Genomic DNA, 25,966 nt, shown 5'->3' on the forward strand with positions numbered 1-25,966 from the left:
TATAAACCAATAGCAAAATATCTAGAGGTATGCTGGTTAAATTGGCTCTCTGGAGGGGCGCCTGGGTGGCGCAGTTGGTGAAGTGTCTGCCTTCGTCTCAGGTCATGATCCTGGAGTCGCAGGATCGAGCCCTGTGGTCATGGGTTGGGTGGGACGGGGGGGGGGGGGTCCCTGCTCAGCGGGGAGTCTGCTTCTCTGTGTCCCTCTTCCCCTCCCCCTGGTTGTGCTCTCTCTCTCTCTCAAATAAATAAAAATAAAAAATAAATAAATAATAAAAGAAATCGACTCTCTGAAAAGAAAAAGAAAAAGCCCTGACTTACAGCCTTTGCCAATTACGGTGGCATAAATACTCCCACCCCTGACGACTGATAGATGACTTTATTGAAGTTGTTTCACCGAGTAAATATTTACATATGAAGCTCACCTCCCATCCCCCCAATACATCAGTCTATACAAATATATATACTTTGATTCTTCTTCTTACTACTCAAAAAGGACGGATAGATCCAGTTGTCTTCTGGGCATGATATAGACAGGACAGCCTCTTGGTAAGAGCCGCACAGATGAGAAGAGAAAACTGAACCAGGTAACACTGATCCTCTTCTTTGGGAGAGACTGACCTTGAAATGTCACCTTTTTTTTGGACCAAAATGGAGCCTCCAAGAGTTTTGGTGTTTCTCCTAGAAGGATCGTGACCATGGTGAACTCCAATGGGCAAAAGAAAATTCTAAATACAAAGCTCTTTCAAAATGTTACCATGGTAACCACGATTATGGTTACCCATGGTAACCATAAAATCATAGCATCCAGGTTCAACAGTCCACAGACCAATTGTCCAAAATGGAGATAGAATCCAGTCCTTTAACTTTATCTACTTCTCCATGTGAGGCCACAAGGATTATGATGCTTTCCTTAGCATTAATTCAATCTGGGAAAACTTTAATCTCCGCACAATATCCAGGGAACTCTCACCACGCTGAGGAGAAAAAAAATTATAGTTATTTATTCCCGATACAGTCCAACCTCAAAGCAAAAGGTCTAGCAAACAGTCCAGACCGACTGACTCACAGGCTTTAATAGTAATACGATAACTTAATTCCTTAACGAGGACAATTAGTTTTGCTGTTAACAAACAACATCAGAGGCAATTAATGCACTTCAACACAAAGCCGAAATCAGAAGATGCTGCTGCTGGAAGGGAGCTCGGAAGATGTCCACAGGTTCTTACCTTGTTCTTGATCGTGGGGTCGGCACGAGCTTCCAGCAGCAGAGGGATAAGGGTCTGGTTTTTCATTTGGCAGGCATAATGTAGCGCCGTGCAGCCGTCCTGAAACAGAGGACCACACCTAGGCTCATCACTGGGCTCTACTGTCCCTAGCAGGTGGCTTCTTCAGCGAGTACATGTCACATGTCACAGCCTACAACTAAGTAAGCCGGTCCTCAAACCATCTATGCACAACTACATTTCTTGTATTTAACACACCTCTTTTGCCTCAACGTGCATATAATTCATGTCCTATAAGCCATTAACATCTTCCTCTCTCATTTTCTGCTCCCAACTTAAACAATGCAACTTATAAGAAGCTGCTGCCGAATTATCTCAAGGGTTCTTGGTAAGATTCCACATGTCTGGGCAATCATCACCTTGGTCGTCTTGCCGTCTTTTCTCATAAAGGTCCCCACATGGGCCTTTTTGCAAATATCATCCTCTGTGGTTGTTGACTAAAGCCCCCACAAGCTGAAGAACGTGGCTCGTGTTCCAGCACAGTGACAGCATCGGTGCCGCTCTATGGAGAAGCTTCCCAAACAGGTTTGCTGGAGCGTGTATTCTGCACTTTAAACTAGTGGATCTGCTCTCTTGGTACTAATTTAAAGCACTAACTCAAGTGAAAAGAAATGTATAGCTAAGGTGTTTGTGCCCCCCAATTTTGCCTTTCAAGAAGCAGCCAAGCAACTGTGGCTTTGGTATGTGATGAAATAATATCAGACCTTATTAACTCTTCTGAGATCATAGCAAAAAATGCTGCGATCACTTATTTTTATTAAGTGGTGAGATGATAAGTGGAAGATCCGGCTCTGAACGTTCCCATGTGAATAAAGAGTCTAATTCCCTAAAAATATAATGCATCGCATCACTTAGAGGGGGACAATCTGAATATTCAGACAGATGTAGAAAAATGGCAGGAAAAGCGTGTGTGCGTGCATGAATGTGCACACAAGTATGCACAGGAGTGCAATCATCCAGCTAGAGACACACAGAGAACCTGAAAAATATCCCAGAGCGATTTTGATCACAACGTTTTCAATCTTCTGAAGTTAAACTAGAAGACCCCAAAAAATCGTCAACAAATCTTTTACCTAATCTTTAATAACATCTTACTTAATACAGGAAATGATGGAGCATAGTAGTTGTCTACTCCAATTAATACAAAAATCCTGTTTTAAATAAAAGGGAAAATGTGCATTTCATAAACTTATTCTCTCCTCCCCCCACACGCAAACACACAGGCACACACGCGCACATGCATGCCCACGCATGCCCACATGCACGCTCACACACATGCGCACACAAGCGCGCACACACATGCACGCAAACACACACGCACACGCTCACACATGCACGGACACATGCGTGCGCACACATGCACATGAACACACATGATCACACACATGCGCACACGCGCGCGCACACGCACGCAAACACACATGCACACGCTAACACATGCACGGACACATGCGTGCACACACATGCACATGCACACGCATGCTCACACATGCACACACGCGCGCACACAGGTATGGACACATGTGTGCACACGCATGCACACACATGCATGCACACTCACACACGTGTACATGCACACACGGGCACATGGAGCTACCTCCATCTAAACATACGATACCAATATAACCAACACTAAGGTGATGTAAGTAATGAATAGAAACAGCGACGGGCACATTCGCTCCATCAGAAAACAACGGTAATGCACACGCACACACACAGATGTATACAACATAAAATAAATTCGGGACCACAAAGAAAATATTGGTTCTTTTCGACTCAAATTTCAACTTGCCAACTTTTTCAATACACAATTGGGAAGCCGAAATTTCATCTAATCGATAGAAGCAAATAAAAGTTCATACAAATAAACATTTGATCCATTTATGATCATTTAAGGGAGGAAGAGGCGTGCAGGGTGCAGGGGTGAAAGGTGGAGACAAAACTTGCTATTTAGACACAGGAAGTAGTTACGGGCTGCTGCTCAGTGGTCACTGCCCTCACCACCATCTGGGCTCTTTGACCTTGATCCTTACCGGTCTAGTTGACAGATGGGGCCCCTCTCACCCAGTGGGCTGCAAGCTTGGCTGCCGCAGCTGGTACTCGCTGACCTCACTATGCGCCAGGCACTCTGCTAAGCACTTTACCTGAGTCAGCCTTGCAAGGGAGGTGCTATCAGCGCCCTCACTTTACAGGTGAGGAAACCGAGAATCCAATACGTTTATGACGGCCACAGCACACACAGGCAAAAGGTGACAAGCCTAGATTGACTCCAGCGGCTTAACTCTGGAGGATGGAAGTTTCCTAGCAGAGCCTTCATTTCCCATAACTTCTCATCAAAGGTGGAGCGGTTCTTTTAGAAAATGTCCTCTAGTCAATGAAGATTTTACTCCCATGAGTTTAGCAGCAGCATCTAAACAACTTCAAGGCTGCCTGACTAGCAGTGGAAACGAAAGGAAAGAAAGAATGAAATGTAAAGAAAGCCAAGGAAAATAGGAAAATAAAGTGAGTAACTTTGTAGGTGACAAACACACTGCCTGCAAATGCCATTTTGAAGATTCTTTCAAAATGACCAAACCCAGGAACTTACGCAGTCCGTGGCATTCACGTCAACGCCAGCATTGAGCAACGTTCGGACGAGAGCCTCATTCTGCTTGGTCTTTGACACCTGTTAGAAACAGCAAGTACAGAAGAGGTCCATTGACGAAACTTTTCTCCATCTTATGTCTATTCTACTCAACAGGATTGATTTTAATCCCTATACCTCTACGTGTCTGTGCATCTTCCTTAAAATTTCCCCCCTCTCCCCTCTCCCTCCAATATCAGTCAGCTAAAACACGGGTTCTCAGAGTGTGGTCCTGGGATAGCAGCATCAGCACCTGGGAAACTGGAAATGTGAATTCAGTGGCCCCACGCCAGACCTCCCTTCTTGACCTGGTAAATGCATCTGTAATATCCCAGCCCAAGCCTCTCTTCTTCCAGGACGCTTTCCCTGACCTACTGGCTCAGTGAAATCTCTCTTCTGGCAGAAGATCACCTCCCTGTACCACCTACTTTGTAGTAATTTTACATGCGTCTCTGTGGTTATTTCATTAAGGACCCATTCTTCTCTACTCTCTCTCATGAGGACAAGGACTACACCTGTTTGCTTTCCCCCTGCATCCCTCCCACCCAGCAGTGTGTGCACGGAGTAGGTCCACAGTAAGTATGTGCTGAATGATGGAACAAAGGAATGAAATAAACGAGTCTCCTCAGAAATCCACGTTTCCTGCCCAGTCCCGAGATTCTGACCACAGGACAGTTTGAGCATCCCCCCCCCCCACCACATCCCATTGCTTTAGGGAGCACAGCTCTTGGGGAACAGGGGGTCAAGTCCTGAAGGTCAGCCCCTTTGCTGTGCAGGAAGCCCCACCCACTTTCCTCCTTTCTTTGTAATTCCCTCCCTGGTCAACACCGAGACTGCCTGTCTCCTCCTACCTTTCTCTGAAGTAATACAGTCCTTTCTGGTCCCTTCCTCCAAAACGTCCTCCCCTGGCACTTGCGTCTTGTGCATCACAAGTGTGCAGTTCCATGCCCCATGAATACGTAGGATAAATGCGCAATCAGAGGCAGTTATTCATTACAATCAGTATTTTTGCCAAAGCCTCCAGTTTTTAAACCTCCAACTGTCTTAGGAAGCAGGGCTGTGTTCAACAAATTCTGAACGAGTCTTGAGTCTTGCTCATCACCCTTGTGATCATTTTGGAAATGAATGGCAGACCCCTCGCCCGCCCCAAAACTGCAAATACTTCGATGCTCTGTACTAAATACGCAATTAATTTTTCAAGAACCTCTCCAGTACATAAGCAGATGATGTGTTTATCAGTGGCTTGTGTTTTCTTTTTCCCATAAATCCAAGCATCAAAAATGGGCATTATCATATTTAATTAGAGTTCCTCAAATTCTATGACATTTAAATACCCGAGGGGGTAATTACACTTCCAACTGGCAGACTGTTCTGGAACCTCTGGTGGCAAAAGTAACCAATGTCCATGGTCTGTTAGCTATGGAGAGAAGGGAGCTTGGTCATTTAATTGGATTAAGTGACACATCTGCTAAGTCATCCCTCAACAATGGAACCAGACACCAGGGAACCAATGAGTCAGTGCAAAGCTGTCGCTCCATTTGGAAAAAACAAAAATAACCATCTCAAGCTTCATCTTCTACTCATAAAATGACTGCGTTCCTCCCCCAACTACATCTTTCGTTATTCAACTCTGTCAACATGAAAGGTTGGCTAAATTCTCTATAAAGATGTTCCGTGTTTGTCAACTTCTGGCTGCAAATCTCTTAGGATCTGTTTTTAACTCGAGACAGGGCAGGTCCAGAAAAATCAGAAACTCAAAGATGTGTACAAAGACTCAAGCTCTTTTGATGTAAAAGGAGAAAAGAAGTGGCGGGGGAATATTTCCTTAATATTCGGGATTTTCTGCTTCCTTCCGATGATTCTTCACCAAGATTAATTTATTCTTCTAAATAAACATCACACAGACGAACCTGGTTGGCCACCTTTCTTCTCACTTTCTTTCTATCACAGCGTTGCCTGTGGATGTTGGAAATGCTATTTTTAGAATACGAACCAGGAGCTTATTTTGTTACTGTTTCCCTGCCTCTGACTGGTCCGCAACACTGGCTGAGTCATGCTGTTGCTGTCCTCCCCGTTTATCCCTTGATCACACCCGTGTTACTCACCATGAGGAAATACCCGATAAGCAGAACTGGCATTAAGAGGATAATGAGTAGGTAATCGAAGAACGTAAATTTTTTCTTCACGGCATAATGCAAGCAGTTTCTCTCTTTCTGAAAATTAAGAAAAGCACTCTTTATTAATACTTGTCTCAAATTCCATATCTTCAGATTGCCATATCAAAAAGTTTCGTTTGTGGGTGGGGTGCCGGGCCGGCTCAGTCGGTAGAGCATGCGACCTTTGATCTCAGGGTCGTGAGTTCAAGCCCCATTTTGGGCAGCAGAGCTCACTTAAAAATAAGAAAACAAAAGACTACATTAAAAAAAAAAAGAAGGTGAGTTTGTGCTTTTTATTTTTATCGTACCCATGGCAACTCCTTCTGTGGAGTGTGTCTGATTAATAAGGCCGCTTCTCCACTGATGGGAATGTCAAGCACAGTATAGTCCAAAGATTCTCAGGGTGCCTGAGTGGCTCAGCCAGTTAAGCAACCAACTATTGATTTTGGCTCCGGTCATGATCTCAGGGTCGTGGGATCAAGCCCCACACGGGTTCCATGGGCAGTCTCCTTGAGATTCTCTCTCTCTCCCTCTCTCTCTCTCTCTCCTTCTGCCCCTCTCCCCACTCACACACGCTGTCTCTCTCTCTCTCAAAAATCTATAAATAAATATATTTTTTTAAAAAGATGGATTCTCACACGCATGTTAGTTTTTTGGGGAACAAATACAGTGAGATATAAACATAGGACTGAATTCAGTGTGAAAAGCTATCATTATCCCTGACTCATCTATGGTAGATGATTATTCATTTTGTGGTTTGTTTATGGGAAAATCTTAATCACGTGGCATATTTTCCCTGTTCTTACATGCATACACACGGTGCTGGAAGAATGGAAATAAGTCAATTTAATTCTTCAAATATGTGACAATTTATCAGGTGATAGACTTAAGCTTCTGGGGAGGGGATATCAAGCCTCAGGGCCTCATAATCAGATAAAGGTAGACAAAAAACGAGCACAATAAATATAATGCAAAACCGGCCACGATGATTGGAATACCAATCAAATCAATGTGGAGAGAGAGAAAGTCAGAGAGGAAAGAGAGGTTAATTTCCAGTTGGGGGAGTGCTTTTCTTAAATAAGAATACTTTTTGTTTTTTTAATATCAAGGTATATACGTTCTCTGTAAAAATTTTGTAAACTAAACAAGGGTATAATGACAGGATTTAAAATTACCCATTATCAGCCCAGAAATAATTGTTAACATTTTGGCTGTATTGTCTTCCAGTCTTTTAAAATGCATTATGCAGTGGCACCTGGGTGGCTCAGTCGGTGAAGCGTCTGCCTTCGGCTCAGGTCATGATCCTGGGGTCCTGGGATCCAGCCCCGCACTGGGCTCCTTACTCAGCGGGGAGCCTGCTTCTCCCTCTGCCCCTCCCCCTGCTTGTGCTCTCTCTCTCTCTCTCTCTCTCTCTGTCAAATTAATAAATAAAATATTTCTAAAAAATAAAATAAAATGCATTATAAGGAATTTTAAAATGTAGGAACATGCTGCATATGTAAAATCAGACCCTCTTTTTCTTTTCACATTTAGAATTTGTGCATTTTCCATGGCTGCATGACTTTCTATTGAATAAAGCTATTCTGATTTATTTGACCAAACCCTACCTGTTGGACATTTCAAGATTTTAACTTTTTACGCTGTCTGGACATCCTCATTCATAAAGCTTTGTCAACATTTCCAAATTTGTCCTTAGCAAAAGTTTCTAAAAGTATAATTGCTGACGTGAAAGGTCTGAATGCTTCTCATATTGTGTTGCTAAATTGTGCTCGGGTAAAATCTTAATGATTTAAACTTCCTTCCTGATCAACACTCGGTTTCCTCTTTTAATCCTGGTCAACTTGACAGGCCAAAAAAAAAAAGTATATTTATGTTTTTTTTTTAAGATTTTATTTATTTATTTGACAGAGATAGAGACAGCCAGCGAGAGAGGGAACACAAGCAGGGGGAGTGGGAGAGGAAGAAGCAGGCTCACAGCAGAGGAGCCTGATGTGGGGCTCGATCCCAGAATGCCGGGATCACGCCCTGAGCCAAAGGCAGACGCTTAACCGCTGTGCCACCCAGGCGCCCCATTAATTTAATTTGGTTTCCATAGAACTGATGTTCTCTATTAGGTGTGTGTGTGTGTGAATTGCCAGCAGAACTGTGTGTTTTATTTTGAGGCCTTTGTTCATTTAGTACTTCTGAAAATAAGTCCTAAACATACATTTAAGAAATGAGAAGGCACTGGTTAAATTATTAATGTGCCAAGATTAGTATTCGGGAAAAATTAAGAAGATTAGACATTTAAAAACCATTAAAAATATTTTAAAAATATAAAATGTAAGCCAAACCCTTCTTGTGATAAAATCTCTATTTTTCTAAAGTATCTCCCAAGTCCTTTCCAAGATGTTCATGATACCAGAGGATCCCAGCAGGCTAGCTCAGCTTCACCGCCTTCTCGGCCCCATCCCTGTGTTGACCAATATCTCCTTCCAGCAGCTTCCAGACGAGCACGTCTCCAGACAGAGGTCGTGAACCCACAGACATCGCCCACTCACCGCGAGCGCACACACCTGGTTCGTCAGCTGTGAGTTAGGGAGAGCCTGTCATACGCCACTAAGCTGCCATCTGTGAGATCCGGTGCAGGCCTGACTTGCTTTTAAGCCCAACCAAGCGAAAAAAAAGCAGTAAGTACAGGCAAGAAGGTCCAGGAGCTATCCATTTTCTGGGAATATGTTATTGCTGCAAACAAGCTGGTCTTGAAACTGACTCGGAAGGGGCAAGGGGGGCCCTAGAGGCTGCTTTTCCTCACTGAATGTACATGAGTGGGAACAGGACACTCATAATTATGACCAATAATGACTTTTTATATTTATTCAGTGCACTTTAAATGCTGCTTGTTGCTATGAGGCAGACAATGGACGTTCGAAGGTGTTCTGAAAGGATGCTCCTGGCAACACATGTATTCTGCTCTTCCTTGATTCTAAAGATTCCATCGGCTAACACTGCATCCTGAGTACAATCTTTATGCCTTTCTGTGTGCCTTCAAGGAGCCTCTGGTTCATGAGCTTGTTTGTTCTTGACAGATGTCTCACTAGCATTCTTCAATCCTATAAGCAAACTGTGGGATCTTCTGGAGAACACTGACCCAGTAGGTAAAAATCTAATGACCTAACACCAGCAGGTCAACATTTTTTTCCAGAAATCTTTCCCATTACTTCTGTGATAATGAGGAGGAAAAGCAGGGAGAGGGTAGCGGGAAGGCAGGGAACAGCATGGAGAGGAAGATGAAAAGAAAGGAAGAAGCTCTCACTAGTCAAATGAGTGAACCATTACCATTCTTTTCAGAAGTATGAGGATATAATTAACCACAAAACATGCCTGCTGATTGAACTGTGATTTATTTGGCTTTTTGGCCTTATAGAATAGTGTCTGTCTGTCCCTCTAAAGTAAGGCAAAAAAAAAAAAAGTTGGTATCAGGAGCTACGAGCAACAAGAGAATGGCATTCACTATTTCCATTGCTGTGGGGAGAAAGGATTACCATGGTCAATGACTCTCTCCACTCATGTGTAATGGCCTCACCCGGTTTTTGAGGTTCACATCAGCATTTCTTTTTAAAAGGAAGGAAACGATTCTCAGGTGTCCTCGCCTACAAGCACAGATCAGGGGAGTGTCTCCATTAAAGCCATCTCGCACGTTGATACAGGCGCTGTCTTCTCTCACCCACCGCCACACTTGACCCAAGTCGTTCTGGTAGGCTGCCTGGCAGATGGGCTGAGAGGGGAAACACAAAAGCAGATTTTGCAATACGGCTATAATGAAAGCCCCCATAAGAGAGAAATCCTCACCCAGTCACTTAAAGCTCCAGTGTTTCCAAATTGGAATATATTGCTTTGTAGATGAGGTCTTTGGTCTCCATTGTGCCTAGGCTTAAATCTAAGCCTAAGTCCATGAGGAAGCCCTTACCAGTTCCCAGATTGCTCGGCATACAGATGTATTCACTGAATGAGGGAATACCCGGAAGGAAAACATTGCCGATTCAGGTCAGGGAGGAAATTGTGTGGTGTGCGGGTGGAGAGATGACCCCTGTCAGAAAGGCAGGATAGGCCTATGGGAGGGATTTAGGGCAGCCCTAAGTGATAGGACAAAGACGTATGACCCCCTGTACTCAAGGAACCCAATGCAGTGGAAAACACCTATATTAGACAAATAATATATAAATAACAAGTTAGTTAACTTCATTCGATGCTTTTTATTTTGAAAGTGTTAGAAGGAGCTGTGCAAAGCACGATGGGAGCTTACCAGCAAGACCGAAGCCGACCTCCCCTTGCCCACTTTGCCCCTCCTCTGGACCTCTCTTCTGTGTTCAGTTCTCATGTCCGGATCCTTCCATCTGGGCCCCTGTCCTCACGGCTCCCTCCGCACAAACCCTTTTCCCCTCTCTGCCAACCTGGCTCCATGCCATCACTTAATGTTTGCTTTATCAAGTCTTTTTTTTTCCATGTATACATGTATGATTTATTTATTTTTTTCCATAATTATATTTTTATTATATTATGTTAGTCACCATACAGTACATCCCTAGTTTTTGATGTAAAGTTTGATGATTCATTAGTTGCGTATAACACCCAGTGCACCATGCAATATGTGACCTCCTTACTACCCATCACCAGCCTATCCCATTTCCCCACCCCCTTCCCCTCTGAAGTCTTTCTTGAGGTCGGTGCAGCTTTGCCGCCACTGGATAACTGTCACTCCTTTCTTACTGATTTAGAATCGTGGTCGCATGGATGGGGAGGGGTTGCGGTAGCAGCGAGTGAGGGGAGGCGTCGAAGTTCGGGTTGTCAGCGCCCGGCGGACAGAGGCTACATCGTGCCAGTCGTCATTGGAATCCATTCGAGTTGTATCCCCAGTACTAACACAGCACCGGCACACGGTAGGCAGCTACTGAATATTCTCAGACTGATTTTAATTAGAGAGTTAAAAAAAAAAAAAACCAAGGCATGTAGAATAATACAGAGCACAGAGATGGGGCTCAATCTATGGAAAAGATTGTTGCTGCTGATTCGATCAAGTCAGACTCTCCTGGGTGCCAGCCGCAGTTGCAGGGGGACAGGGAGGAGGATAAAACGCATTACTCGTCACCCCGTGCAATGTATTACCAGTTGGGAATTTAGTGTGCATACGCAGGTGCACACACACACACTTAACAATAGGAAAAGTTGAGGAAGCACAGAGTCGGGTTAATCAGCACCAGCTGAGGCAGACCTCAGTGAGGACGCTGAGGGGTCGATTTGCTAATCAGTTCATACTCTAACATTGCCAAATATCACAATCAGAGAGCTTTTGAAAGTAAGGTGCTTTTACACCCAAGGCCCTACTCATGAAAGCAACATCCTAAAGGACAGTCAGCTCAGTAGCCCATAAGAGGCGAACTTCTGTACCCCAAAAGGAAATGAGGGTGATACAAGGGTCCGAAATGCAGTAGAAATGCACAATTACACAAATTACTTCTCTACTACCCTGAAGTCATCCCTTGACTAGACCTTGTCACCAGTTGGGGTCAGCTGCGTCTCCAGGTTTTCTGTCTGGCTGACACAGAAGTGACCAGAGCAGTTGAAAGGAGGAATATCTGCTATCAGCAAACTGGCTCGTCATCATGGTTCTGCTACTGTCCCCAGGTGACCGGGGACAAATCTCTTCCCCTCATGTGTCTCTATGTCCTCAGGCATAAAACGAAGGAATAAGGCAAAGGTTGTTTTATGTTGTCACATCCTGTGACTGTCACACTCTGAACCTCAAGTTTCTCCCCAACCAATGCATCTTCCACATCAACTGTAAAGTCAAGTCATTGTCCTTTAAAAAAATAAGATTTTCTTTATTTTAGAGAAAGAACGAGACAGAGAGAGCAAGCGAGCGAGCGTGCGCAAGCAGGGAGAAAGGCAAAGGGGGAGGGAGAGAGAGAATCCCAGGCAGAGCCTAATGCAGGGCTCGATCCCACAACCTTGAGATCATGACCTGAGCTGAAATCAAGCTGGACACTTGACCAACTGAGCCACCCAGGTGCCTTAGAGGGGTAGTCCTTTTAAAGCACTAATACTGCTCAAAAACTTTCTGGGAGATGCCCTTATCTTAGCAGGGATGTCCTGTCACGTAAATTGAAATAACAAACAAAAAGGAGCTAAATACAGTAGGCAATGTTAAGACACCCCGGTGCCTCTGAGTGCTTCCTTAATCCCACTCAAGTGATCGTACTTAACATATCAATCCTATGTTATCTTTTAATCTTTCCTAGGCTTCCTATTTCCTGTATGTGCAAAGTAAAGTGTCCCCCTGGTTCAGTTAGACCACAAGTGGTGGGTTGCAGGAATTGAGTGAACCCCAGGAAAGGTTCTATGCTGTTGAGAACTCCCAGTGTCCACCAGGGGGCAGCTCAGGGTCATGAAAGTGCTGACAGGGACAGACGGGAAGTCCAACAGAAAGCTACGGCCCTGAAAGAGGAAGAGGCTGTCCACTTGGGTTGAGGGAAGAGTTATTATGAATTCTGTTGACCTCTGAAGCTTCTGGAACTTGGGGGAACTCTCAGTGAAGAGGAAACCAGTGGACAACCTGGGAAATTGTCGTGATGGTTCTATCCCTTAGTACTCTTCTGTCCATCCTCATGGCCAAAGTCCTAGCTCAGATCTTGTCATTCTCACCAGGGCTGTTGCAGAACTACCAGCTGACTGGCCTTGCTTCTCCCTGTCTTGCCTTCCAGCCCCCGGGCCATCCACCAAAAGCAACAGCTTCGTGTCACCTCCCTACTGAAAACTTTGGTCACTTGGTGACCAATGGAGTTAGGATGTGGTCCTTGAGCTGACACATGATTCTTCAGATCTCACGAATCCTGTCTTTCCAACTTCAGCTCGTACCACTGCCTTATCTGTACCCTTGATCTAAGTAAATAAAGGCATTGGGACACCTGAGTGGCTCAGTCAGTTAAGTGTCTGACTCTCAGTTTTGGCTCAGGTCATGATCTCAGGGTTGTGGAATCGAGCCCTGCGTTGAGCTAGGCACTGAGCACGGAGTCTGCTTGGGTTTCTCTCTCTCCCTCTCCCTCTCCCTCTGCTTCTCCCCCTACTTTTGCATGTGCTCTCTCTCTCTCTCTAATAATTAAATAAAATCTTTAAGTAAATAAGGGCACGGGTATTACTAACAACTTGCTCCCCCACTATATTGAAAGCTACATGAGGGTAGGTATCGTGTCTGTGCTCGTACATTCTCTCCCCAGCATCCAGCACATAGGTGACACAAAGTAGGCATTCAGTGTTTATTTGGTGAGTAAGTAAGTGTATGAATAAATTATAAGATGAGGTAACTTTTATTGAGTCCCTCGGTTAGTTCATTTAACCCTCACACAACCGCCCCAGCTAAATAGTATTATTACACCCATTTGGTATCAGTGAAACTGAGGGAGGTTGTCTTTCTTACCCATAGTCGGCTCCTAACTGGCAGTGCTAGGAATGAAATCAAGGGGAATGACTGCAGCATGGACACATTCTGGCTCTCATTACCGCAGGCCGTCTGAAAAACAACCTTCACAGTGTCTTCCGGCTAAAGTCTTTGCGTTTGAGATTATGTTTGGTTCCACTCATACCCTAATCGAGCTACATGCTCAGGACACGGGTCAGTCCTCTTCCCCCCTTGGGCTGCTGGTGTCCAAGCCTCCCCGCTTATGTACCCAGATTCTTCTCCAGGCTGACCTAGATGTACCGATACCTGCCAAGAGGTAAAGGAGTAGAGGGCAGAGAGGTTGCAGGAGAAACCAGAAAAAGATACGGCCCAGATGCAAAGAAGGAAGAGTTTCGAGAAGGAAGATGGACTTACGGGAATGAAATGTAAGGAGAGGTTCTGGATCTGATCATGAACGAACATCAATGTTCATAGAGCGATGGGCAGAAGGCAGACCACAGGGCCCTGAGCACACAGTCTATGAGGAATCAGACGATGTGACTGGAGAGGAATTGTGGCGGGTTGGGTTGTGAAAGCCCAGAGGGAGCTAGCGGTGCACAGAGGGAGGCAGCAGGTCCAGCCCAAGTGCTGGTGTCAAGGGGTCATAAATACAGGCTCTGGAAGCAGACCCTCTGGGCTCCAATCTCAACGCCACCACATACAGTAGTATTATTGGGACAACTTACTTAAACTCTGTGCTTAATTCCCTTCTGCATTTAATAATCACAACTTCTTGGGGCACCTGGGTGGCTCAGTCCATCGAGCATCTGACTTTCGATTTCCATTCAGGTCATGATCTCAGGGTTGAGAGATTGAGCCCTGCGTCGAGCTCTGGGCTATGTGTAGAGTCTGCTTCACATTCTCTCTCTCCCTCTGCACCCATCCATCATGCACGTGCATACGCTCGCTCTCTCTCTCTCTCTCAAAAAAATTAAAATTTAAAAAAAATCACATCTTCTTGGGATGCCTGGGTAGCTCAGTCATTAAGCATCTGCCTTCGGCTCAGGGCGTGATCCCAGGGTCCTGGGATCGAGCCACACATGGGGCTCCCTGCTCCGCTGGGAGCCTGCCTCTTCCTCTCCCACTCCCCCCACTTGTGTTCCCTTTCTTGCTGGCCGTCTCTCTGTCAAATAAATAAATAAAATCTTTTTGAAAAAAATCACATCTTCTTTATCAGGTCACAGAAATGTGACTGCACAGATGAAGCACTTAGCTCAGATCAGACCCATAAGAATAAACCCTCTATTAAGGTCAGCTTCTCTTACAATTCTTAAAAAAAAACATAAGGCACCAGGGAAGATGGGCAGAGGTCGTGAAAGAGAATGAAGAGCTGGCGAGATACAGAACAACAGTGGAAGCGTTGACCGTCCCAAACAGGATGACAGTCCCGGCTCTGATCAAAGCAAAGGAGGGAAAGCAGGTGGTTGGGATAGAAAGAACCACACATAGAAGGAACTCCACACTGGCTGAAACTTGCCTGAAAGTCTGAGGTTTGATCTTCAGGCTTCATGCCAATATGGATCTATCGTAAATAGGCAGGCATAGAGAGATGAACTCAAGAAGCCACCGTTACGTTTAAATAGACAAACGCGTTAATAACAGGGAGACAGGATTGAGACGAGGAGGGAAGAGGCTCTGGAGCACGGTGGGGACGATTCAGGGCAGCCATCATGAAAGCGCTGCAGGACAGAAACACAAACAGGACATTGCTTGACACATCGGGTTGTAGAAACCCAGTAAGAAGCTTTGGTGGGCTGAGGCGACAAGATAGGCTCGTGGTTTTCGTCAGTCAGGGAAAGATGGAGAAGGTGAGGGGGCAAAGAGCAAAGGTTAGGAAATAGGTCTGTCTGGCAAGGCATTGGGAGGAGCACCTCATCTTGGGATTCAGACCGAATGGACAACACACGGGAAGCAGGTGGAGCTGGACAGACGTGCAAACGGAGATGGACAAGCAGACAGAAACACAAAGGAGGACTAGAAGCAGTGTCAGCACGTGTGGTCTCGTGGGAAACGGGTCCAGTTATGGAGTTAGAAGAGGAGGCAGAAGCACCAAATCCTGAACATTGCAGATGGAACATGGTCCTGATGAGAGGTCACGGGCCATCGTGTTGGGTTGATTGGAGCAGAGGCAGACAGAGGTCCAGAAAGGAAAGGGAAGGCTTGTGGATGTTGAGGTCACTGCGGATGACCCCCGGGGAACAGAATGAAAGGGGACATTGTGCTCAAGAATCAAGGAAGGTAGAAATGCGTCTTGGAAGACGGTGGGTGGAAGTGGGAAAACAGAGAAAGGGACACAAGCAAAGACTTCAAGCCATGGTCACAAAACAACACCAGAGCGGCACCCGGGTGGCTCAGTAGGTTAAGTGTCTGCTTTCCGCTCAGATCACAATCTCAGGGTCAGCAGATCTCAGGATCTTCCTGCTCAGCAAGGAGCCTGCTTCTCCCTCTCCCTCTGCCTCCAGCTCCCCCTGCTTGTGCTCTCTCTCTCACACTCTCTCTTTCTCAAAAAAATAAAATCTTTTAAAAAATTAAAAATAAAGAAAATAAAGAAAACAACAATGGTGAACAAGAAAGAAGTAGATGGAAGTCGAGACACCATGAGACTTCAGTGGAGACGCAGGGGAAGGTGGTGGGGAGGAGATTGAAGACAAGGCAGATTTACCAAAAGTGTGTGTGAGTCCACGTTGACTAACCTGTGGATGGGGCCCCCTAGAGTTGTGCTCTGTGCAGCCTGAAAGACTAAGGCACAGGGTGAAGGGAGCACACTAATAAACCGACTTGCCTCTCCAGTCTCATCTGTTCCTCTCGTCTGTGCTCACAACACTGCAGCAACTTCAGGAGCATGCTCCGTCCATTTCTGTCTTCTGTCTTTGCACCTGCTTGGGAGCTGTATGGCTGCATGATGGGTCCCTCAAAGCCCGGTTCACGGTTCACGTCCAAGAAACTTCCTTGATCCATCCTACATACAGCAAGGACCACAGTTCCTCCTGCTGCTCACTGGCCTTTTTTCTGTGCCTTAAGTCTGGTCTCTCTATCCAGATTGTTGCCTTGATGTGAGAACCAGCTCAATAGTTCAGCTCAGTGGTTCTCAGCCTGGCTAAGTATCAGAGCTCTTTTAAAGTACAGGCTCAGGTCCCACTACTAGCCAACCGAATTCGAATCTCAGGAGGAGGGTATAGCGAGTAAGGCAGGGGCATTAGAATTGTTTAAAAGTTCCCTGGCTGTGACTGAGGCACAGACAGGGTTGAGAACCACTGCAAGAGTAAAAGGAAGGAGCCCCCATAATAGAAGTCAAGCCAGAATGAAACCCTGCGACCCTTACAGTAACACGAGGTGAGGAACATCAGAAACCCTGGAAACTTGGAACATCAGGATTAACCCTGTGCCCTTTAGGCTTCCCATGTGCCTGGCTTTAAAAATACCCCCCAACTTGGTGCCAGAACCCCACCCCTGTCCCACTGTGTATCTCACTTTCCCAGGCCCTAAAATTTAAGAAGAGTCTCTCAGTAATGCGTGACACATTCAGCGTGTGGATGATCAACTAGAATATTCTGTAGATGCTATTTAACATGATCACGTCTGGGGCATCCGCGTGGCTCAGTCGGTGGACACCTGCCTTCGGCTCAGGTCATGATCCCAGGGTCCTGGGATTGAGCCCCACATCGGGCTCCATGCTCAGTGGGGAGTCTGCTTCTCCTTCTCCCTCTGCCCCTCCCCCTGCTTGTGTGCTGTCTCTCTCTCTCATATAAACAAATAAAATCTTTAAAAAAAAAGAAAAGGAAAGGAAAGAAAAGAAATATCCAAGCTGCTTGCACCATTGCGGATGTCACCAAGAGCCAGACATCCCTCCAACCCCACTTTCACTGTGGCTTCTTCTAAAGAGTAGTGAATGCAGCTTATTCCCAGTCTAAGGAAAGATCGTGTGGAACTCTGGTGGGCTGCTCCTTAGCCATCCCTGTGCCGAAGCTCTAGCCCTATAAAATGTTTCCTAACAACTTCTGGGAAGGATTTGTGCATTTTGAAGCAAAATGATTCAGGTAATTCTGGTACACTCATGAAAAGTCTTCTCAGAAAACAAAAGAAGATATGTTCTTCCTCTTCAGATTAAGCAATCCTAGGGAACACTATCAAAGGTTTCATTTTCTTTGTACAATTAATTGCAGGCCGTTCTTTCTGATGATTCATTTTGTCATATACTGGGATTTGGAAATTTCTTAGTAACTTCTTTCTTCCAGGTCAATTAAAAGGCACGAGGATTTTTTTTCCCCTAAAGATTGTCTTAGGCCCATTTAGCCTTTATGGAACATGAAGGAAGGTCCCAGAAGTGGTTGGATTGTGACGGATAGTAGCAATGAGGAGATATGGAAGCAGAGCACACAGTTACCTGTTTTGTGTTCTTTCTCCTACAAGGTCTGCTTGAGAGTATGTTGTCTGCACTGCCAGGAGGTCAGAGGAGACTCACTGCTGACTTCAGACCCTAGAAGCCCTGAGGTCAGTGATGGTGACCAGGAGAGAGCAAGAAAGCCTTTCCCTCATGAGGAGGAGAAAGGGTGTGTTCTAGCTGCCAGGATGGAGCAGATCAGAATCCCAGACACCTCCCTGCCACCGGAGACCACCAAACAGGTGAGTGCAGAGCCCGGAGGAGGCAGGAACATCACCCTCACAGCCTCCTGGGTGCCCAGACCTTCCATCAAACAATGGCTACCCAAGGGTGAGGAGGACCAAGCTAGAATTACTAGAGCCTGGGTGATACTAAGAAGCAGAACAACCTTTAGTCAGATTTATGAGCCTCTAAATTCTGTACAGACAGTGCACCTTGTTGCCTGCACCTGGACGAGCTGCTTCACACACCTTCACACACCACTCCGTCCGTCATTCCAATAGGCTCAACCGTCCATGCTTCCAGTGCTCCACATATCCGTCCCCTCTGTCTGGGATTCTCTCCCCAAGCTTCCCAAGACTGGTGTTTATTCCTCAGAGCTCAGTTTCATTATCATTACCTAAGAGGAGCCCTTCAGGTCAAAGACCATACGTGGACCCCCTCCCCCCTTTATATATTCTCTTTATCCTGATGCTTCCTCGATGTCACTTTTCATTATTTATACTTATTTTGTTCATGTGTATGTTCATTTTTTTAAACTGGTAGCTCCAAGAGGTCAGGGTCCACTTTACTTACTTATCACTATCTACCAGGAGCCAGCATGTGCCTGGAATGTAGTGTGTGATCAACAAATATTGTTGATTCAATAAATGGATGAGTCAATGAATGAAGAAATATTTACAAGTTTTTGGTCCTGGTTTCTGTTCCTACATTCAAGTTATCATTTCCTTTTAGAAATGTGACTTAGTACATTATTGTTTATCAAAATACTTGTATAAGGAAAGAATTAAGAAACCAATTAGAATATTAGAATAGTGCTCTTTTTTTTTTTTTTTTTGAATACACAGTGCCAATACTAGGGGTTTAACACACAACGTAGAGAGAGCTGCTAAGACTGTGAAGGAGCCATTTTGTTTCCATTTTGTTTCTGCCTTTCCTTTTCTCATATCATGGAATGACACAATGCTAAACCTGATCTCATCCTGCTCTCCTTTTATAGATAGAAGGTCCCACAGAGTTCCCAGTGTGGTCAGTATTAAATTCTACGTTTTCTTGACTTTCAGTCCAATGGCTTCCCATTGCCCACAACTCTCTTCCTGTCTCCCTGGGTTCTCCCTCTCGGCTCTACCAGCTCTCCCCGAAAGCCCTGTTTGACCTGCATTGCTCTCTGTGGACATTATACTTCAATACAATCTTTCTCCTCTTTGTCAGGTGCCTTTTTCTATAGTAACATCTGCCTGGCTGACAAATAGGCTTGTGCCCCCAAAATTGATGTTAACAGTGGTGGTGGTGGTGGTGGTGGTGGTGGTGGTGGTGTGTGTGTGTGTGTGTGTTCCTTTGCTCATAGATCAGCTTATCCTTAGACCTTCCCGGGTTTAAAGGGATACACCATTCCGATATGATTTTCAAGATATTTCTTCCGATGCTTTTTCCCCAGCTGATAGTGTCAAGAGTCTACAGAAGATTCTACAGTTCTGACCTTTTTGAGTTGAGTTCTTACACATCTTCCTTCTTTCCAATTTCTGTAGTACTTTGCAGTGCAGTACTGTCTGCAGGGCAGGAATAGAAGGTAACTCTCTGGAACCTGGATTCAGTGTTCCCTATTCTTTTCCCTCTGAGAAACAGGCAACAGTGTAACCTAGTGGGGAAGAGTACTGGCAGAAAGCAGGGTGGTTAAGACCAACTCATTCATGGAGTATGGCGTCCCTATTGAGAAAGCAAGTAGACCAAGAACTTTGGTGTGCTCATCAGTGGCGTAAGTGTAATTTCCTTGAGTAGACAAACACAAGTCTGCTCTTGCAGCCCCTAGTGGCTAGCCAGGAAGTACTTCCAGCTGCATAACTCTGGGCAAGTCACTTAAACTCTCTTTGCCTCAATTTTTTCATTTGTAAAATAAAGATAATAATAGTGATTCTCTTACATGATTACTGTAAGTATTAAATCAGTTAATACACATGAAGTGCTTAGAACATGACCACATATGTAACAAGCCCTAATTAAATGTTTGCTGTGATTGTAAATAGTGTGAACAAGTATGTTTGATAAGGGTTAAATGAGTCAGCCCTGTTTCAGAGCCCACCTTTCCTAACAGGGTGTAATTATTCCAATCTAGGTTCTCTTACTGAGCTCTAAACACATCCTCTGTTGCAGCTGTTAGGACAAACCTGGGAATGCTTCCTCATGCTCTCCTCCTTTCTTAAAAGTATATTGGAAACATCCTAAATGCCAACTGATGGATGAATGGATGAAGGTGTGGCATACACACACATAAAAAAAGAATGAAACCTTGTCGTTTGCAACATGGATGGACCTTGAGGACAGTATGATAACCGAAATATGTCTGACACAGAACGGTGGATATAGGATCTCACTCATATGTGGAATCCAAACAAAGTCAAAAGTAGCAAAATAAAAATAACAAAAACAAAAAATCCAGTGCATGAGAATAGATTGGCCATTCCCTGGGGTGGTGGGAGGGAGATGGAATGTGCTAAATTGGTGAAAGGAGTCAAAAGGTACGAATTTCCAGTTTAAAATGAACAAATCACGGAGATGTAATGCACAGCATAGTGACTAGACTTAATACTGTACTGTGTATTTGGAAGTAGCTAAGAGTAGATCTTGAAAGTTCTCATCACAAGAGAAAAATGTGTGACTATCTGTGGTGGTGAATATTAGCTGAACTTCCTGTGGTGATCACTTTGCAGTACAGACAAACACGGAGTCATTGTGCTATACATTTGAAACTAATATGTTATGTCAATTATTTCTCTCTCTCTCTATAGAGAGAGAGAGAGAGAGAGAGAAAGAGAACATACATATATGTATATATATATATATATACACAGAATATACACCTGTATGTATGTGTATGTATGTGTATGTGTATGTATGTGTATACTATATGTATATACAAAATATACCTCTGGCATAATAATTATTTTGAGCTGAAGTCAACTGAGAAGAAGCAGATACAAGGAAAGTGCTCTGCCTTCCTCCTATTTAGCTAAAAGCATGACATAAATTTGTGAAGGGGATTCCCCTCCCCTCTCTGCCAGGAAGGACAAAAGTCACCCTTGTCAGCCCAAAGAAGTCACTGAAGGAATTGTAGCCTTTGTCTTCCATTAGCGCCACCACATATTTGTCTTCCACAGTTTGCCACCCTAGAAACTCAAAGTCCTTCTCGTGTGTCTGATCGCTTCTCTGAAAATGTGTGGTCCTTTTGTTGAGATGCTATAAGAGCCCGAGTTCTAATCACCCCTGTGAGTTACTCATCGCTGGGTATTCCCATGCATATGCATGATGCCCGTGTTGGTAAACTTCTGTTTCTTTTTGTTTTGTTAATATTTCAGTTATCAGTCAAATTTGTGGGGCCCCAGCCAATCAACCCAAGAGAAATAGAGGGACAAAGAATTTTTCCCTCCTCTACAGCTCTAAGGAAAAAATGACAAGCCTACATCCCCAATCTAGAAGAGCTTCCCACACTCAAAGTGGGAAGTTGAACTTCACTGAAAGTTTTTTTTAAAAAATATGTGTCTTGGTGAAGAGCACACTTATCGTGATGAGCACTGAATAATGTAGAGAATTGTCGAATCACTATATTGTATACTGGAAGCTAATATAACATTGTACGTTAACTATACTGGAATTAAAAATTTTAAAAGGTACTTTGAGGCAGTCTAGGACCAAGAAATGGGGCAGGACTGGCTGGCTCTTGCCTGTTCTTAATTTAGTGGTTCCCATTCTTTATACTTAGACAACACAGAGCCATTGGCAGAGGGCAGAAGAGAGACTAGTACATACATGACAGATGAGTAGGTTATGTTTATGTATTTGAGGGATTACTCCAGAGCGGCTCAACTTCTCTAAAATCAGAGAAGGGAGAATCTCACAGAAGGTCCACCCCAGAGCTTCTGCATCAGGACACCAGAGGGTAAGACTAAGCTTCACTCCCACATGCAGCTACAGTTGCAGCAAGCAAGCTAAGCTTTTTTTTTTTTTCTCATCTGAAAGGACCCACTTCTCTTCAGCACTAACATCCATTGCTCAAACCAGATCATCCCAGTCCTGGGCATGGAATAACAGTGTTAGGCAAGGTATCAAGAAGGTGGTATCTGGGGATATTGAGTACCTTCGAAAACTTGGGCAGAATTGGTGCAGCTCTAGAACCCATTGCCCTGGGCACCATCACTCTCTCAACCAAAAATGTGATGTGTCTAAAGCCAGCACACAAACCAGAGTCCTTGCAGCAGAGCTCAGTGAGAGCTCTCACAGACTAGCTGAGTATCTCCTGCGATCAGCCGCTGGGGGGCTAATGAGACGGCAGAGTAAACACCTCCATTCCACTGACAGCATCCTCGACACAGCTGATGCTGGGGAAGATTCAACACTTACTCCTGAAACAAACCTGCCACCAAGCTAGTCTTACCAATGCCTTTACTATCCTCCGTGGTGGCTACTTTTACCTTAAGAAAAAAAAGAAGTTGATATCAAGGGGGAATTCTGCAAGTTGAGAAACTATTTGCCAAAATGGTAGATAACTATCTTCTTTCTGGAAATGGTGGACTTTCCAGGGGCTCATGTGTTTCACATCGCTGACACTAGAGTTAGTGGGCAAGTGTGCACAATCAGATGGAAGGGCCTAGAATCCACTTCCACTTGTGATAAGGAGTGGCATGGCCAAAACATCTATTTCAACACTACCTTAGGCTACCTTTGGTTGAATATTAATTATGGGCTTTCAATAATTACCTGTGAGCTTCTAGGTGTGTTAGGGGTTTTAGGGGTGTGTGTATGCATGTGTGTTTGCATATGTGTCGTTGTTGAATTTGTCTTTAAATATAAGATTAAATTCCAAGTCGCGTTGTCCTCCATATATTTGAAAAGTGAAACATTGATTCCACTTCTGGGGATATTCTCATTGATACTGAAGGGGTTCAGAGTAAGTCTCCCCAAAATATGTCACTTTGGCATGTGAACTCTTTTGAGCTAGAGGCAATCAAGATCCAGCAGGCTCAAGAGAAACTTTTCCCTTCCCTGAACTACCGAGAAGGAGTTAAATTAGGGGTCTCTCCCAGAATGAGAGTTTTTACCAGAGATAAATTTTATCTAAGTGACCCCGTGTAGAGCAGGGCATACATCTCATTGTCAAACATCTGCTCTTCTTTTCGCCTGTGAATTGGCCTCCTCTCTGTTGAATCCTGAGCTCCTGTTCTGTGCCTTCCCTGAGGATGGCATATGCACCTCATTTTACCTTTCTGTCTTTGAACTCTCATGTTCCTAGGGTTCCCCTACATACAAAATTAAATTTGATTTTTCTCCTGTTAATCTGTCTCAGGTCAATGTAGTTCTTAGCCAAGCCAGAAGAAATTTTGGAAGAGTAGAGGAAACTTTTCTTTTCCCCATCAATACTTAAAACCAATTCAATAGGGGCGCCTGGGTGGCACAGCGGTTAAGCATCTGCCTTCGGCTCAGGGCGTGATCCCGGCGTTATGGGATTGAGCCCCGCATCGGGCTCCTCTGCTGGGAGCCTGCTTCTTCCTCTCCCACTCCCCTGCTGTGTTCCCTCTCTCACTGGCTGTTTCTCTCTCTGTCAAATAAATAAATAAAATCTTAAAAAAAAACACAATTCAACATATCTTACCTCGCGTTGACTTGACTCAACTACTTGCCAAACCAACACCCAATCGACAAACAGTTGCACTGCGTGGGCAGAGACTTTTTTTTTTTTAACATAATTATTCTCAGGACCTGGATTGCAACCCGGCTATTCAAAGTGCGGTCCGTGGACCTACAACATTAGCATCAAGAAATGGAAATGCAAAATCTTCAGCCCCCCAGACCTACAGAATAAAAATCTGCAGTTGAACCAGAGCGTAGGTGATCTGTACTCACATTAAAATTTGAAAAGCCCTCGCCTTAGAGCAGTGTTTCTCTCCCATGGGGGGTAAACTGATCACCCATGGGAGAATGACCTGGGATGCTCCCCTAAAAGCTAAGTTTCTCGACCCCACCACAGACTGAGTGAAACGGACTGGCTGGGCTGGGAGTTCTTGACTTTGCATTAAACAAGTTCTGTCTTTTAGGTTCCTCAAACTCGGGCAATCTAAAGTTTGAGAAACACCAGAGCAGTAGCATTTTAGAATACTGTGTGTATTGTCAGTTTCATATATATGATCTCTCACCAAACTGACGTCACTGAGCGAGACATACCTAGAATTTTAAACTAATCAAAGAGTACATTGACTATAGAAAGACACACACACACACACACACACAAACACACAACAAGCGTTAGAAATAATTGCAAATGCAGAGAAACTGCATTTTATATTAAAATATTCGTATTAAAATATGAGGAGAAGAACCACCCAAGGAGGTTCTGTTGAGCATTTGTAATGAAATGCAGAATAACCAGTTAATTGTGTTGGAGAGGAAAGGGAGTAAATTGTGATTAATAACATCATTACACCTCTTATACTCTTGTGTATACGTTACTTGTACTCCTTTGAAACATTATTACAAATTTACTTGATTCTAATAGGTTACTTTCAATACAGGGGAAAACATTTTTGTATTCATCAGATGTGAAAAGAAAAACTCAAAATATCAAAAACATATTCTGCATTTATCCCTCTTCTATACAGGGATCATCTTTATGTATAATTGCTGGTAGTGAATTTCTTTTCAAATACCAAGCTGAAAGGTGTCGCTCTGTCTGTGTGTTTCCATTAAAGAGCCAGTCTACTTTTGTATGTTTAGAAAATCCAGTTGGGTACAATTTTCACTTTTCCTCTGAAAACTTGACATCAGAAAACATGACTCCATTAATTTCATTTTCATAAGCTCCTGCAAGATCCAAATTACCCCCACAAACATCTGGACATCGTGACATATATATCGTATTGCTCTCTACGTTGATGAAGGTAGAGTTTTAGAATTGCAAAATAATTTGCCTTAAAATATTAAATATTTCAAAAAGATTAATACACAGCACTTTGTTTTGCTTAACACTCTCACGGAAAGCTAAACAAGAAAAGGACACCCTTTAACAGGAACAGGAAATTACATTTGAGAAGCAAGAGCAATTTTCAACACCTTTGGAATCTTACTTCCAGAATGGGCACATACCTCAGAGTATAGGATCCCCATGCTGGTCCTTCGCAGATTTGCGTCACCTTTACCACTTCTTGAATCTTCTGGAAGTATTTCTGTTTAACATAAAATCCTTCCCAGCCAAGAGAAAAGTCCCTAGAAGCTGAGGCTGGTGGCTGGTCCTTTCTTCCCACGCTTGTGGAATGCTCTTCCAACAGCACAGGCAACAACGCACCTTCTAGAGAAACCAGCCCAATGAGACACGGGCATTGGTTTACAGCATAATGACCCCAGTGTGCATCATCTAATGTTACAACCCCGAGGAACCGGTTTCTGAGTCACATTCCCTCTGCCAGTAGTGACATGTGGAAAGAAGGGAGCAAAGTCAAGGGGAAAGGGAAGTTCTCAGCCTTGCAGGAAGGACTCGGGGTTCAAAATAGGGGACTGTATTTAAGGCATTTCCTAATTGAAATCTGGTTTTCAGTGGCTATTGAGAAAGGCTAGGGATGAGCAAACTCACTTGTTAGAACCATGTGTATCTGCCACGGGCTTGACTTTCATGAAAAATAATCTACAAGGGGCGCGTGAGCGGCTCAGTCAGTTAAGCGGCCGACTCCTGATTAAGGCTCAGGGCATGATCTCAGTGTCCTGAGCCCACTGTCGGGCTCCACACTCAGCGCAGAGTCTGCTCAAGATTGTTTCCCTCTCACTTTCCCTCTGTCTCCCCACCCTG

General features: G+C 44.4%; 1 protein-coding gene across 1 annotated transcript; it reads right to left on the reverse strand.

The window, feature by feature from the left end:
* Positions 1-369: 369 nt before the first annotated feature.
* ANKRD22 (ankyrin repeat domain 22) lies at positions 370-25,458 on the reverse strand. The gene is made up of 6 exons (XM_026503991.4): positions 25,270-25,458; positions 9,630-9,821; positions 6,014-6,121; positions 3,873-3,950; positions 1,229-1,327; positions 370-976 (listed from the first exon to the last, which is right to left on the reverse strand). The coding sequence occupies exons 1-6, from the start codon at positions 25,288-25,290 to the stop codon at positions 899-901; spliced, it is 576 nt and encodes a 191-aa protein (XP_026359776.1). The 5' UTR covers positions 25,291-25,458; the 3' UTR covers positions 370-898.
* Between the last annotated feature and the right edge of the window lie 508 nt (positions 25,459-25,966).

Source organism: Ursus arctos, unplaced genomic scaffold, assembly GCF_023065955.2.
Source record: "Ursus arctos isolate Adak ecotype North America unplaced genomic scaffold, UrsArc2.0 scaffold_7, whole genome shotgun sequence".
NCBI lineage: Eukaryota > Metazoa > Chordata > Mammalia > Carnivora > Ursidae > Ursus > Ursus arctos.

Bases quoted from the DNA above. Each gene is read 5' to 3' on its own strand.
- ANKRD22 (XM_026503991.4), bottom strand. From the start codon at position 25,290: ATGGGGATCCTATACTCTGAG. The intron at 9,822-25,269 runs GTATGTGCCCAT...TTCCCCTCTCAG, and splicing joins TGGGGATCCTATACTCTGAG to CCCATCTGCCAGGCAGCCTA. The intron at 3,951-6,013 runs GTGAGTAACACG...TGTTTCTAACAG, and splicing joins TTATCGGGTATTTCCTCATG to GTGTCAAAGACCAAGCAGAA.